Here is a 17,102-nt window from a genome sequence, read left to right as displayed (position 1 = left end):
CAAACTCTGCAAAAGCACATCCAGAAAGTTTTTTTTAACCCTTTAGGGGAGTCACAGAAATAAAAGCTAAGTGTGTAAGAAATTAGAAAATTTTAATTTTCTGTGCAGAGATTGTGTTGTAATCCAATATCTTTCATAATTATAAACCTATTTTCAGAGAAATGCATCCCAATATTTATTGCCCCGTTTCTGCAGTTTATAGAAATACCCCATATGTGTGGCCTTATTGTGCTATTTGGCGCAACCACAAGCCTCAGGTATAAAGGAGCGCTTAGTGAATTTCAATGCCTCCATTATATTTGGTCATTTTTGACTGTACCACTTCAGGTTGGCAGAGGTTCTGGGGTGGCAAAACATAAAAAACACCCCTAAAGGGACACCATTTAGAAAACTACACCCCTCAAGGAATGTAACAAGGGGTGCGGTGAGCATTTGTACCCCACAGGTGCTTCACAGATTTTCAGAACAATGTGGCGTGAAAAAGGAAAAATAAATTTTTTTACACTAAAACGTTCTAGCTTTCAATTTTTCATTTTTACAAGGGGATAAAAGAAAAAATAAACACCAAATGTGTAGCGAAGTTTCTCCCAAGTACTGAAATACCCCACATGTGGACATAAAGTGCCAAGCGGGCGCCAGGACGAGCCATTTCAAGGGCCATGTCACATTTACAAAGCCCTTGTGCTGCCAAAAGAGTAGAAACCTACCAAAAGTGACCCCATTCTGGAAACGACACCCCTCAAGGAATCTAACAAGGGGTGCAGTGAGCAAATGGACCCCACTGGTGACGTGAAAGGGAAAATTTTAAATTTTTTAACTTTCACGGCACAAATGTGCCCATCATCAAAGGGTCCATATCCTCACTGCACCCCTTGTTAGATTCCTTGAGGGGTGTAGTTTCCAGAATGGGGTCACTTTTTTACTGTCTTGGCAGCACATGGGCTCTGTAAATGCGATACGGCGTTCATCATCCATTCTGGCCAAATCCAGCCTCTAAAATCCAAATGGTGCTCCTTCCCTTCGAAGGCTTGCCCTGCACCCACATGGCGCTTTATGTCCACATGTGGGGTATTTACGGATTCAATTTCATTTTTTGTGTTTTTTTTCTCTTTTAACCCCTTGTGAAAATGAAAATTTCAAGGCTAGACCAACACTTACATGCAATGCTGATCAGGACTCAGCGGCGTTAGGGCGCATAAAAAAAAACACTCTTTACCCCAAAGCAACTGATCAGTGTATAATATACACTGATCAGCCGCTAGGGGGCAGTAGAGCGAAGCTGCCGAAGATAGACAGGGGAGCCTGAAGAGCCAAAGTTACCGGACGGGAACCGAAGTTAGACGACGAGGAGAAGAGGATGCCGCGGGACCGCCGATCTTTGCTCCGGACGCCGGGATCAGGTGAGCATAGTGCACCTACACTATACACACCTGTTTTGCACCCCTCAGCTACCTAGCTGAGGGGTGCAGAACCAGGGAACGCTTTTTTTTTTTTATACTTTGATCGCCGTTATGGGCCAGTCCATTACGGCGATCGTGGGGGTGGCACTGGTGCCATATTTTCACCGGACACTTATGGCGATTGGTGCTGTCTTGGACAGCACCAGTTGCCATTGCTTTCTGGGTCACCGATGACCGGGAGAACTGTTTTCAGCTGCTATCGGCTGATCTGCATTGATCAGCCAATAGCAGCGATCGTCGGCCGACGAGCAGAGATGGCCTGCTATACATTATACCAGGCCATCTTTCGGGGAAACTGCGGGCGTAAATGTACGCCCATTTGCGTTAAGGCACAGGCTGTGGGGGCGTACATTTACGCCCATGGTCGTTAAGGGGTTAAAAAGTGACCATGAGGATAAATTGGTTCTATGGGAAACTCCTAAAGGGAACCTGTCACAGGCTCTCGACCCCTCACTACAGCCCCCTATACTCACCTGATCCCACCGTGTCCCGCTTCTGGATCCGGTCGGGTCACGGAGATATCAGCCGCTGCAGCCTGGCGCGTGCGCTGAGAGATGAGTCCAACGCTCATAGAGAATGACGGAGAGTCCAGTGCTCCGTCATTCTCTATAAGCGTTGGACTCATCTCTCAGGGGGGTGACAGGTTCCCTTTAAGGCATATCTCAGAGGTTGTTTACAATCTTCCATCTCGTATAATAAGAAAGTGAGTGACGCAGAGGAGCCCGATGTTGAAATTTGTAATGATTGAAAGGGCATATATAGCGGACGCCTCTGACTCGGCAAGGGAGGCATGGCTGACGGCTGGTAGGCAATATTTACATGTATTACAGGAAAAGGCTAACCGGAAAATATTTTTAATAAACAATCTGTGTTTGAACTGGACAATCAGTCCAGTAAATTACTGGCATACCTGATTCACCAGAATAATCGTTCTCCCGCCATTCCTAAAATAAATAGTGAACAAGGGACTGTTCTTGATACAAATCGGGAAATTGTAGATCGCTTTGTGCAATTCTATACATCTTTGTAAGCTGCATACATTACTTTCAGATATGGATACTTATCTTAATGCAATAGAGTTCCCTAAATTATCAGCAGATAGTAGGGATTCTTTAGAAGGTCCAATTACCCTGGAGGAAGTTACCGCTGCTATGGGTGACTTGGCAAAAGGTAAGGCATTTTGCCCTGATGGTTTTCCATTAGAAGTGTATGTGAAATACATTGATATCCTGGTGCTTTGCCTTCTGACAACTCTACACAAAGCCATAGAAAAAGGTACACTCCCAGATACATTTTATGACGCTACTATAGTTGTAATTCTCAAACCAGATAAGGACCCTTTAGAGTGCGGATGTTATAGACTGATATCCTTGTAAAAAAAAATATAGACTATAAGAAAAAAAATTCTGGCCAACCGCCTGAATAAGGTCATTCTTGAAATCATCCATTCCAAACAAGCAGGCTTTATGCCAGGGCGGTAGATTTCAGATAATATACAACGAATTCAAGTGATTACTCAGGTTGGAGGGGCAGCACGGAAAGATTGGGCACTGGCCTCCTTAGATACGGCTAAGGCCTTCGATTCTATCGAATGGCCGTTTCTATTTGCTGTCCTCCAGCGTTTTGGGTTTGGCCCTGTCCTAAGGAAATGGATTTCTTTACCAGTGTCCTAGGGCTTGTATACTAATGAATGCCATTTTATCCCCATACTTTCGTTTAGCTCGGGGTACGCAACAGGGCTGCCTTATCTCTCCCCTATTTGCTGTGGCAATTGAGGCCTTGACTCTATGCAGTCGTCAGCATCGGAGTTTCAAGGGAATTGTTAACAGCAATCGGGAGGATAGGGTAGGCCTGTATGCGGACGACCTGATTTTATTTATGTCCCAACCTACCACTACACTTCCACTAGCCATTACTATCATTGAGACTTTTGGTAATTATTCAGGTCTCCGTATCAATTGGGGGAAATCTGCGTTTATGTCCCTTAACATAGAAGGGTGGGGAGAGGAAATATCAGGATCTAAAGTGGTGTCACAATTTAAATATTTGGGCATAATAATGAGTCGTGATTACTAGCCCGTAATGTTTACCCGTTATTATCATACGTCAGGGATAAATTTAGAGTTTGGGCCCCCCTTCCATTGGCTGTGCCAGGCCGCATAAACCTAATAAAGATGGTGATATTCCATAAGTGTTTATATGTCTTGGAACATGCCTCCTCTCCTGTCCCTGTCCCTTTTTTAAACAGCTGAACGCCATGCTTCCTTCGTTTGTGTGGGGTATAATAGGTCGAGGTGAGGTTATCGGTACTGCAATACCCTAAGGCATCAGGTGGGATGTCCCTTCCTGACTTTTATTTGTATTATCTGTCCGTTCACCTTACTTATTTGAAAATATGGGTTAAAGCTGGGGTTTTGCCTAATAGAAAGCACCATCTTGCTTATCACTTAGGCCTCAGGCAACTTTGGCCAGTATTAGAGGGTAAATCAGCCCACAACTGTCTCCCTCTTCATCGCTTGGCCTCACAAGTGTGGTCCTCAGTATAGCGGATTCTTCATTACACTGATATTATGTTAGATATGCCGATTTGGTATGATCCCTCGATGGTTCACTTAGGCTCTAATTTGGAACCAGCGTTCTGTGTAGTTCATGGGATTAGCTTTCTTACTGATGTTTATGCAGATGGAGGGTTCTGCAACTTTCAACACTTGCAGGAGAAACACGACCTTCCTAGGCAGTGTTTTTATAAGTACCAGCAACTCTGTCATGCGGTTACTGCGCAATTTGATATCCCTTAAAGTCCTATGTCTAAATACCCTTTGATAGGTATTTTTAAATCTCAAGGTCCTCGTGGCATAATTTCTACCCTTTATACCTATTTGCTAGATGCGGAAATAAAAGCTGCCCCGCTTTCTGTGTTGGATAAATGGAAAACGTGCATCCCATCATTATTGGACGATCACTGGAAGAAGGCGTTGTCTTCCCATCTGTATGTATTGCTTGGGATTAATAAACTGAAACTTTTTATTTTTTGTCAGTTATTGCACCCCAGTTTGATTACATAAGATGGGAAGACACTCCTCACCAGAGTGCCATAGATGTAGACTTCCCCACTCTGATTTTAGACATATGATCTGGGACTGTCCATATATATGATCCTTCTGGAAAGATGTAACTACTCTGCTTAGCAGTGTTATGCAACGTCCACTTGAGTTGGAACCTAGAGGGTGTTTACTTGGTATTCTAGATGATAAAATATGGGCTCATCATCAACTAATCAGTCTGAGGGAATCATTGTTTATGGCTAGAAAGGCCATTGCCGTCAAGTGGATGGACCCCAGACCCCCCATGTTACCCGAATGAATAGCCTTAGTAAATCCGGTGGTGTCCTATGAAAACTTTTTGAAAAGTTTTCAAACATCGAGGGTGTCCAGCTAAGCTCCACAAAGTATGGGGGCAGTGGTGTAACCACTAATGGTGCCACTAATTATTCCATTGGTAGATATACTCGCCTAAGGAATGCTTTGGTTGTTTCCAATTCCTAATACCCTGCTTATTTTCCCATTTTAGACTAAATACCTATCTATGATGCTTCATGTTATTCTACTTTTCTTTAATGTATTGCCATTATGCCGATGAGCTCCTATACAGGAGCGAGTGTGGGTAACGGTTTCCTTGCATATTTTTCGGTTGTTTTAGATATGTACTGACCATGCATTATGCTGTTATTTTCTGAGGTGTGCTCCTTGCATCATAAAAGTATGCGCATAAAATGGACCACAACTTTTGTTGTTTTCTTTTATAATTTTTTTATTGCCCTTTGTGCGATCATATGACTTGTATGTATTTACGATGTCTGCGTATATGCGACTTTTTGATCACTTATTACAATTTTACTAGATTTGATGCAACCAAAAATGCATGGCAATCTGAGCCTGAATAGCCATATAAGCTGAGCTGCTATCAGTAGCCGATACAGTCAATGACGGACAGCAGGGCAATTGTCATCAACCCCATAAACGCTGTGATCTATACTATTTGCAGCATATAAGTGTGTGCACCTCCTGTTTTAAAAATAGTAAAATATTAGAAAAGCTATGTATACATGGGTATCATTGTATTTAGACTGATATACAGAAGGAAGGTAACATGTCGGTTTTACCATAATGTGTAAAAATAGAACGCTATAAAAATTATTTTGGGCATTGTGTCTTACATTTAATGGTAGATTGAAAGGTGTATGAATTTTCCTACAAACCTGACTTGAGAGAAGGGTAATGGCTTAGAAAATGAAAACTTTATCCAGGGCATAAACAAAAATGTAGTTCAGCTTTTTGGGGCCTATTTAATGGAAACTCAGCATGTAGCACTGAGACTAAGCTACAGGCCCAGCCTCTCTGCAATGTAAGGAGTGACTGCATTGTGAATCATGCCCGGAGGGATGTGATTACAACAGATTAAAGCCCCAGGACTATCACTACTTGGACAACAAAGACCACCCTGATACCTATACGAAGATCATTAGCATACGGTGCGGAGCTTAACAAAAGTATGTTTTCAACCAATAGCTAGCCCAGATGAACAGATGAAATATATGCTAGGACTGACCCTAGCAAGCTGTATTAGGAAGGATTTTTAGCTATATACACCTGTATGCCCTGATTGGTTCCCTTTTTGCAGAATGGGTAGAAAAAAAGAACATACAATTACCTCCCTGGCTTGTACTCTTGCACTGCGGCTAGTTCCAGGTTCTGAGACATGTGACATCCCAGACCCACTCAGCTATTTATTGAAGGCTTATTCCCATGTTCAGCAAAACACAGCATGGACACGGCTGTCATTACAGTGCAGCGAATATTCAAACATTCCCCTTTGGCATGATATTGATACATCATGCAGGGGTAATAATCCTTGACAGGGGTAATAATCCCCATTCGTGCTTCCCATACGCAGTAATAAGCTCTAAGGGGGACATTTATTAAGTCCGGCGTTTTCTGCGTCGGACTTAAAAATGTCCCTGCAGTTCTGGCACTACGGAGATTTATGTAGAGTTGGACTGCCTCTACATAAATCCCGTGCGCGCCGATGCGCACAGCAGAAAACCTACGCCAGCTGAGAGCTGGAGTAGGTTTTCTGTGTGTCTTTAAGAGAAAACAATAATGAATCGCGCGGACTCTGAGTGCGCACCCTCCGTTCCGCCCCCCCGGGCGTACCCGTCGGAAAGTGGCCATTTGCGAATATTTTTTTTGCAAATCGGCCATTTGCGAATAAAATCATTTGCAAATCGCCACTTTCCGACGAAAAAACACATTTCGCCACTTGATACATGTCCCCCATAGTGTATGTTAGTTTGTTTTTTTTGTTTGTTTTTTAACTCACACCCTCATATTTCCCTATTGACTTCAATCTAACATCTGACCATAGCTTTTCACAAAAAAGCATTGTGTTCTTTGAGACAAGTGCAATCTTTTACAAAAGACTGTAAGCAGAAAGACAACATATTTAGTCTGCGTTTAAAAAATGTACTGCTGGGACCCCCACAATCATGAGAACTGAGAAAAACTGTCCCACTTAATAGATTACATTGTGTGTGCTTGATTTATATTTTATGGGGCTTCTGAACAATGCAGAGAGCTAAGCTCCATAGAAAATGAATAGAGCCCAGGCCACATGTTTGTAGCCTAGTGAGAAAGTATACACAGTCATTACACTTTAAATTTCATAAATTGCAATATTTATTTTTACATTTCATACATTAAATAAACTAAAATGCCATTTCATCTACTCATAAAAGAAAGCTTGAAATGTAGATACTGAGATGCAAAGCTCTCATTTTGTGCTAACAATACAAGTGAAGCTCTTACCACTTCCCTTCTGCATCAAATGTCCAGAACAAGATTTAAAGCAATGTCCTGCAGGAACTATAGAATTTTGATCGATTTGCAGATTGAAAGGAGCTGGATCATTCCCTCTTACCTTCTCTCCAAGCAAGATAAATGTGTTTTCCATAAAGTAGGACAGGACTTTGACTTTTTAAAGATAGAACATAAATGTCTCTACAAGTGCTAACATAAATTCTAAAACATTGGCACATGGCATAACTATCTATGTGACACAAAAGAGCAAAAATTGTTTGACGTACAAAGTTTAGTACTTCTCCAGCTTCTCGGCTACTCTCTCAGTGATGGTGACTCAAAATAATTTTCATTTGGCAATGTAAAAAAAGATTTACTGAAGCAAGAACTGTTCTGCAGGGCTAAAGCTAAAATGTCTTTCAGCCACACACTTTTTGCCTCCATGTTTTCAAGCTGTTACAATGTACAAAGGGTTTTGTAGGAACATGCAGTCTGTATTTAGATTAAGGCTTTGCCTAAAGCATTTTCCGATTTTCTATTGTGTGTGATTGTAGTTGTGATTGTAGTAGCAGGAATAGGAACAAACAAGGCAAACACATATTGTATCATGGCTGCAGAATTTTGGCTTCTGTCTGTAATTTGGTGTGTAGTTAATATGTATAATAATATATGTGGTAGAATATTTTTTTAGGAACAACAAATCCTCCATATTAAGCCTTTCAGTAGGCTGGTGGGGTGTTGTTTTATTGCCCTTTAGAACATATGCAGGTTTATTAGTATCCATAAAGTGCCAAAAGATATCAAAAGTCTATGATGCAACCACCTCCAGGAGATGGTGGTATACATGTGGTTCATTTTCAAGGTGCACTGATTTTGAGGGTTGGCTGCAACAAGTAATCAAAGTCAGGTGTCCAAATCCTGCACATCTGATAAAAATCAATGGATCTGTGCAGGTATTACCCAGAGTGCCCAGACCAGACTTGCTCCTTATCACCAATCACTCACTGGTTACCTTACCTACTGCTTCCTCTGTGACTGTAACAATAGGGCTTGGCACATAATTAAATGGAGTAACTCTGGCTGCCCTACTTGGAGAACTGTGCCTGCTTGTAGGTAAGTTTACTACCCCTAAGGCTACTTTCCCTGATTCTGGTATTGCTGTGGACGTTCCAGCTCTGTTTCTGCTTTCTATTGTGGGCGAGGTGCTGGAGTTTTTCTTGTTTATAGTGAAATCTTCTGTCTGAACTACAGCATCACTTGTTTTTCTGCGTGGCTCAATAGACTCCTCTGAAAGTGGTAGAGCACATGCAGGCAAGGTGCTTCTCAAAATGTGAGGGATATCTTCATCTCTTATCCGTCTCCAAGTTGCCCTGGCAGAACCAGAAGGGTTATCAATCCTTGGAACTCTTGTACCTTCCGTTTTTGACATGCCCTGGCCTGCCTTACTTTCTACTCTTGACCATGGAAGGTTGATATGAGGAGAGGAAGAATACCTTTTAAAAGGTTCAGTTGGTTGTGGCATATTTTTGACAGGTAAGCGTGATGGACTTTCAGAACTTGTTCTTCGTCCAGGTCTGTTTGGTGATGAAGGAATATTAGATTTTGAAGACTTATGCACCTTCAGCTCCTCACACCGTGAGGAGCAGAGAAAAACAGCAGGTAAAGCTGCATTGGTTCGAGGAGCAGCTCTGTGCTGTGGCTGTGATACAGAAAGGTCAGAATGCTGACGTCTCATACCTCCTGCAGATTCTTTGATGAAGGTAAGCTGGCGCCGAATTCCAGATTTTTCTGACTCGCTGTTTCGCACTTGGTTAAGACGGCTGCCTTGAGCAGTGGGCCTTTTACTAGGACTCTGTCGAGGACTTACAGTAACAGATTCTATAGCCAAGGGTGAAGGACCAGGTGGACCACGAGGACTTGGCTTTTTCATATAAGGAATTCGCACAGGAGACTTTTGTGTTTTATTGCCAGGAACCTGAGAGTTCCTTATACCCTTTGAATTTGGAGATGTTTGAGTCATTGGTGATTGTGCTTTTTGTGATGGGGTGGAATTTCTTGAGGAGCTACAAGAAGGAGCAGTACTAATGCGAGCTGGAGGTGTAGCACTTCTTTTAGGTAAAGTCATTTCAACTCCAATATCTCCAGATTTCCCTAAGCGATGAAGACTTCTAGAACGCATACTGTTTGTGACTCTGGTGGGTTCCTGAGGCAAATTATTCTGGTAGGATTGCTTGGTTGGTGATACTTTCTCTTGTGCAGGCATGTAGATCACTGTTCTTCCACGGTAGACTGTGGGGATGTTGGAATTTAATTTTTGGCTGGGATTAAATGCCCTTCTTCCTCTATTGCTCCTTGATCCCTCACTACTGCTAGACTTTTGGCTTGATCCAGAGATTTTAGAGTGCAGAGATCTATCTTGGTTTTGTTTATGCTGACCATATAAAGGCAGACGGGCTGATACAGAAGGGCTAGACATAAGGGAGTCTAAAGAAGGACCCCCAGAAATAGTTGATGATTCCCTGGATATAGAAGCAGTTGCTTGATGTATCCAGCTGACTATGGAGTTAGCACCTTCTTTGATTGCTTCCCAGTCCACACTGTCTAGATCAGACATATCTTCATCTTTTGTTTTCCGTTCAGTTATATTCCGAATTTCCTCTTTGTTCTCATTATGCCTAAGGTTTTGCTTCCTTTTACGAGCAGACAGCCGTCTCCTTCTAGGCATCACTAAACTTTTGCACTTTTCTTCATCTGATGTATGGCTTGGTGAGGAGTCACAATTTCCAACATGGTTACTAGGCTTCCTTACTTGTAGCCTTGAAGACTGTTTAACAGGTTTATCAATCATTTCTTGAACACACCCAGGCTCAAGGTCACTAAGAGAGCTCATGGAAGAGCTGAGAGAATAGCAAGGTATTGGTTCATCCTCAATCAAATTACTAAACTTACCAGTAGTTTTACCAGTTTTACCAGCAAAAACATATTCTTTAAACTCTCGCATTTCAGGGTACTGACATTTCTTTCGTGGAGATTTTGATGCTTCTGGTTTCTTTCTCGGAGAATCTTTGCTTAAACTTGTAATCTTAATGTCATCTTCGTAGAAGCAGTAAACTTCTTCTTCTGTAGGTGTAGTGTGACAAAATGACTGAAAAGCAAAGGTACCATGAGTATTTTCCCCTTGTTTTATGTCAAGTCTTGTTGGATGAGTAGAAGAACTAGTAACTCTTTCAATATTCTCAATATAGTTAGAAGAAAGTTTGTAAGGTGTATCAAGGCTTCTACCCACATCTGTTTTTTGTCGTGTTTTCAGCATATAACTAGAACTTGATGGTTTGTTGGCTTTGTTACTCATCTTTGATGAGCCAACATAGAACACATTTTTATTTTCTTCTGTAAAAGTTTTATTTTCTTGGGGAAATTGTCTTCTTCCATCTGTATGATAATGACTTTCTAACTTAGCTCCGTAGTCCCTAATTTCCATTCGGCTTCTAGGTCTGTCTTGGCCCTCTTTGAAAGAGTACTGAAGCGTTTCATCACTAAGAGAAGCAGCACTAGAGAAGTTTACTGGGGTTCCCTCTGCAGAGTCAGTGAAAGAAGAATCATCATTGATTAAGTCTTTAGTATGGAAGCTTTTATTTACTGCTACTTGTGTATGAGCTGGAACTAACATGTATACTGGTAACTGGATTGGTTTTTTGGTTTGAGAGTTCACAATGTGTCCAGAAAGCACGGATGTTTTCATTTTACGCAACCTAGGGGGCATTGCTGAGTTGATGCATTCTTTTAAAATGTCTATATCGTCATCTGAAACAAGTTCCATCTCAGACTTTTTCATAAAGCCTAGAAGTCGTTCTTCCCGACTGTCTCCCTGTTTCTCATGCGCGACAAAGTTCAAACTGTTTTTCTCAGGAAATGGTGGAATAAGTTTGAGCTCAACATCTTTTTGAATATAATGTTCATGCAGTGGTAGTGCGCTCAGACTGGATGCACATGAAAAGTTTTCAGTTGGCTTCTCAACAGTAAAATAAATCATTGAGTCAATATCTTTGGGAATCTGAAACCTCTCTTTGAAATCTGTTATTTCCATGAATTTTTTTACATTGTTTTCCCATTGGATGTTAAATTGGCTAGCCTCCTTTTCCAAGTGGTTACTGGGGTCAAAGCTTGGTGTTTTGCTCCTGCTTGGTGGCATCGTCTGTCCAGGGCTGTCTGGCAATTCACTGGGACTAATTGTACCACTTATCATTTCACTACAAGGGTCACTTTGAATAGAACTTGCAATAGAGGGGCTCTCAAAACTACCTAAAGAACTGACAGAACTGCATCGGCTCATCACTAATGGTGTCTCCTGAATGTAGTTTTCTGAGGAGCTAGATGGAGTCATATCTTCATTTCTAGATGGCGAGACATCATGCAGGAAATGTTTCTCTGATTTTGTCAAAGGAATAGCAATGGGCTGAGAGGCATTGAGGACGTTTCCATCTCTCTCAAGTCCTTTAGATCTGTCTGTTTTTCTCTTATCTCCACTAGTGCAGCCATCTTCAAGAATTTCCAAAGAAGAGTCACTATCTATGTCATTTTCACTGCGGGTTGGTTCCTCCAGAAGATTGTCCCCAGAAGAAAGAGAAGAAAGGGAGCTACATCGGGAAAAACATATTGGAGTGCCTTCTATTGCATACTTTTGCAGTGATTCCTGCTCTCCATTTGAGGAAGAGTGAACAGAGGCCTTATCTAAAGCCTTTGAAAGGCTATCAGAATTCTGTGATTGATGCATCCATGCTTTCTTCTTCATAGTAAGAGCCTGCTGAAAAATGTTGACAGGTAATCCAGACCCATTCTTTGCTAAATTGTCAATACCCGAAATGTGCTTATAAGATGGGGATAGCTTTATAGTATGCACCAATGTTTCTCCTGTAAGTTTGTTACTGGAATTATCTACTACTTCACCATCCTTTTTGTCAATGCTATCCATATTTTTAAGTCTTTTTCTCTGATCATAGAGATCATTTTGATCTTCTCTAGGCTGCCCTTGTTGATCTTCACTGTGGTCATTTCTCTCTGGTTTAATAACCAGTACATTTTTTAGATCAAGACGACTTGGACGTTTCTGATACCTTTGAAGCTCTTCCTTATAATCCAGTAAAGCAGCTCTGCTACATGGTCTCATATGTTCTTTTGGACAGTATCCATCACTTGTGCTACCACTGTTTAGACTGTCATTAGAAAGGCTGGTGTAAGCTGTTTTCAAGCGCAAAAGTGCTTGAGCCCGACTTAAGTTTTCTCTTCTCATCATTCCACTGTTGTCAGAATGTCTGCAAGGAGAACATGACTGAGCTCTGCCCTCATGCAGCTCATCTGAACCATAGGGCCAATCAATACAGTGGTCCTCAGAACTAAGGCTGAAGCTATCATCTGAAGATGTGTGCATTGTAGAAATGTCTTCCACCAGTCTTTCTATTTTTGTTGCTGTACAAGTTGCCAGTTTCTCGACAAGGATCTCATCTTGAGTCTTTTTTACTTCATGTTTATTGGCATCTGATTTTTCAGACTCTAAACCTCTTCTCAGTGAGGCAGTTCTTGGCACAATCTGTCCCTGGGTCATGGACGAGTTAAAGTACATGGAAAGTACAGAGGCATTCCCTGTATCTGCACTGATAGATGTGTTTGGAATCTCATCATCATCAAAGCAGCCAGAATCAGATGCATAATCTTTCACCAGACTTTCTATGTGCCGTAAAGGTCCCTTGACTGGCTGAGATTTAAGCCCTTGCTTGTCCATAGAGTCAAAAGTCTCAGCTAAGTGCTTTGCATCCAGCTCAGCTTCTAGAGCTTTCTGTTTTCTCATGTAGAGGGATGGCATGCAAGACCCTGGGGAGATAACAGATGCATCCTTGTACTTTAGTGGTCTGTGTGCCAACAAGTTTCTCAGGGCTGCTGCACTTCCCATGGCGATCATCTTGTGCTTAGAATGGATAAGATTACGCAGCATACTAACACCTCCCAAATCCCAAAGTAGTTCCTGGTCTTGTGCACACCTAGCAGACAGATTCCACAGAGTCCCACAAGCATTGCTAACAATGGTCAAGCTGTGAGATTTAAGATGTTGCAGAAGAGTCTGAAGACAATTGTGATCTCGCAGGATCTGCCTATAAAACCAAATAAAAAAATTCTTGTTAAAACATAGTCTCTTTTAACGCACAGATTTATTAAGCCTAATGAACATTAATAAAGTTATAAGTCTAAAGGTGGTGAAAAAGTGTATCTGCTTTTTATTGATTGAACTTGTATTTTACTTATTTGGCTTAAAAGATTTATAAAAAAACTAAAACAATAATATGTAGCACATGGCCAGATCCTATTTCTTTGTGATACAATCAACAACAGTGTAAAACCAAATGATAGGTTTTTAACCCCTTCAGGACCAGACCAATTTTCATTTTTAAATTCTCATTTTTTCATTCTTGGAGTCCTAACTCTTAAATTTTTCCATCTACAGAGGCTTATTGGTTGTACCATATTCTGTTGTTTTTTTATCTTTACCATTTAAGTATATATGGGATTTTTTTTCTTGAAAATGGGAAAAGGGGATGGTTTTAATTTTTTATTGTGTGATTAATGTATTTTTTTTAAAACCATTTTATTTTTTATAAACTTTTGTAGTCCTTCGAGGGCAATGTTTCTCAACTATAGTCCCAAGTACCTCCAACATGTCATGATTTAAAGATATAATTATATCATCTAGGGGCATCTAGGGGCATACTAGGGAGATCTTCAAATCATGACCTGTTGGGGGTGGCTGAGGACTGAAAACACTGCACTAGGGGACTTGTATAAGCAATTGCATGATTGCTCATACAGATCAATGCAGTGTATGTTCTTCTGTACAGGTCCTGCGCAGATCCATTAGAGCAGTGCTCCATTGGTACAGCTCTGCCATAGGCCACAAGGGAACATCATTTTATGACCATTTGCAGGAATAGATAAAGAAGAGTTACCAAGTGTTGGTTAGTGGTTAACACAAGGACAGTATTTACAGTTTATGCTGTTCTAAGCACTTTCAGTGCACATGTTGCTAGTTTTCTTTAAAGGTCAGAGCTTTTGCAGAGTGCATATAACTAAGAAACAGCAGCGTGTCAGTATGAGAAAAAATAAAACATAATTTCACAATGCAAGTGGACTAAAATTTAAAATATATGGGACAAACAGAAGAGAAAAATATTAGTCTTTACCTGTAGTCATCATGTGTGGCAATCAGACTGGATACATTCCTAAGGATACCGCCTCCACTTTCTATGATGGATAATGAGTTGCTCTGACACTTGTAAGTCAGGGTGCTCACCAAAAAACCAAGTGACCCCTCAACGGAACAGACAGATGCCTTGTTCTCAGTGCTATGTGCAGACAAATTCCACAGGGCGCTCAATACACTTTTTAGTGTAGACTCCTAAAATATATATATTTAAGAAAAAAAAAGCTGTAAAAATCACTGAATTTACAGAATTGTGCTAAATTTGATATATAAGACACAGTTCTTCTTGACCACTTTCTTACCTTGTTGGCATGTAATGCACACTGCATTAAACTGACAACACTGCCTATCTCACGCAGAATCTTTTTACTGTTGATATCTGCTCGCCACGACAAATTCCTCAAGATACTTGATGCCACCTGGAGTAAACAAAATTTACAGGTAAAACTGCACAGAAGTACTCACTGTAGTATTTTGGATTAATCATGCATGCAGGGTATACAAAAATGTACCTGCTGAAGTTCCTCACTCTCCGAAGCCAAGTAAGCCACAATTGCCTGCATACAGCCACGTCGGGAGCACAGGGTGGCCTATTTCAAGACAGTAATCAATAAAACATTATGAACCTTTCAGTTATTTGTGCTTAGTTGTTCTATCTGTACAATTTCATAATTCTGTATTTTAATACCCTTGTTGTTATATCACCCCTTAAAGGGGTTATCCAGTGCCACAAAAACATGGCCACTTCTCCCCTACTGTGGTCTCCAGTTTGGGTGGGGTTTTGAAGCTCAGTTCCATTGAAGTAAATGGAGCTTAATTGCAAACCACACCTGAACTGGAGACAACAGTAGGGGGGAAAGTGGCCATGTTTTTGTAGCACTGGATAACCCCTTTAATTAGCAGCCAATTTTCATTTTTGGTCTTTTTTGTTTTTTACTCCTCACCTTTTAAAAGCCTTGCCGCTCACTCTACGGTAAAACTGGCATGTTATCTATATTCCTCATGTCAGTACAATTACAATGATTGCCATTTTTCTGAGGAGCTAGATGGAGTCATATCTTTATTTCTAGATGGCAAGGCTTCATGCAGAAAAATACCTCTCCGATTTTGTCAGAAGAATAGCAAAGGGATTAGAGGCATTGAAAGCGTTTCTATATGTGTCAAGTCCTTTAGACCTGTCTGTTTTCTCTAATCACCAATAGTGCAGCCATCACCTTCAAGAATTTCCATAGAAGAGTCACTATCTTTATCATTTTCACTGTGGGTTGGTCCATCCAGAGGGTTGTCACCAGAAGTTTGGTAAACTGACTTGTTATCCATATTCTTCAGGTTAGTGCAATTAGAACGACACCCAATTTTTGTAGCTTTTCATTAATTTTACTTTTTTTAAAAATGAATGTGCCTAAATTTTTTCTCATGACCTCTCTAGCTTTCTGTATGTTTTAGTCTGCTGTGTGAGGTCCAATTTTTGCACGATGATCTGTAGTTTTTAATCAGTACCACTTTTGCCTAAATGTGCCTTTTTGATCACTTTTTATTCAATTTTTATGCAACTTTTTTGAGAAAATAGGGGTTATTCCAATTTTTTATTCCAGTTCCAGTGCTCTGGGTTGGTGCTCGGGAAAAGGCCGGCATTGAGTGCAAGAACCGGGGCGGCAATTCGCCGCTGATTAAGCCCTTCCTGGGGTGGTTCAGAGCGGTGCCATGGCGCGGCCCCTAATTAGGACAGTTAGATGCAGTTGTCAAACATGACAGCTGCCTCTAACTGTCTTGTGTCCCCCTCTCCCTGGTGTCTAGTGGCTGGATCTCCCCCCTGCGATGCGATCGGGGGGGGGGGAGATCCGGTGTACTGAGTCGGAATGACGTGGCTCGGCAATCTATTTAGATCGTCTGCTGCAGACCATTATAATAGAGCACCGATCTGATGGATCGGTGCTCTATTATATACACAGCATTGATCTCTATTAATAAATATAAAATAATATAAAAGTTATGCATGTTACATATCATTGAAATCGTAACAACCATATGGCGCATGGCGTAATATGTATTTACCTCTTTTGCTAAAACCCATTTTCTTCAGAAGTCACATGCTTAGTGAAATAACGTCAAACTGTGTGAAATCTAAGGCTGGGTTCACACTACGTAAATTTCAGTCAGTATTGTGGTCCTCATATTGCAACCAAAACCAGGAGTGGATTGAAAACACAGAAAAGATCTGTTCACACAATGTTGAAATTGAGGGGATGGCCGCCATTTAATGGTAAATATTTGCTGTTATTTTAAAACAACGGCTGTTATATTGAAATAATGGCAGTTATTTACTGTTATATGGCGGCCATCCACTCAATTTCACCATTGTGTGAACAGATCCTTTCTGTGTTTTTAATCCACTCCTGGTTTTGGTTGCAATATGAGGACCACAATACTGACTGAAATATACGTAGTGTGAGCCTAAGGCTGCATATACACATCCATGAAATACAGATGATATACAGTTTATATGCTGATTGCATATCATGGACTCAACTCTACAGG

General features: G+C 41.0%; 1 protein-coding gene across 1 annotated transcript in view; it reads right to left on the bottom strand.

Moving 5' to 3' along the window:
- Positions 1-7,304: 7,304 nt before the first annotated feature.
- Positions 7,305-17,102, bottom strand: part of APC2 (APC regulator of WNT signaling pathway 2) — a 31,853-nt gene continuing 22,055 nt past the window's right edge. Inside the window, exons 12-15 of the mRNA XM_069963512.1 lie at positions 15,077-15,154; positions 14,867-14,983; positions 14,545-14,759; positions 7,305-13,461 (exon numbers count right to left, since the gene is read on the bottom strand). Of these exons, the coding sequence (XP_069819613.1) occupies positions 8,313-13,461; positions 14,545-14,759; positions 14,867-14,983; positions 15,077-15,154 (5,559 nt within the window). The 3' untranslated portion in view covers positions 7,305-8,312. The remainder of the gene's footprint in view (positions 13,462-14,544; positions 14,760-14,866; positions 14,984-15,076; positions 15,155-17,102) is intronic.

Source organism: Dendropsophus ebraccatus, chromosome 3, assembly GCF_027789765.1.
Source record: "Dendropsophus ebraccatus isolate aDenEbr1 chromosome 3, aDenEbr1.pat, whole genome shotgun sequence".
NCBI lineage: Eukaryota > Metazoa > Chordata > Amphibia > Anura > Hylidae > Dendropsophus > Dendropsophus ebraccatus.
Note: the sequence above shows the minus strand (reverse complement) of the source record. Positions and strands in the feature narration are given on the sequence as shown.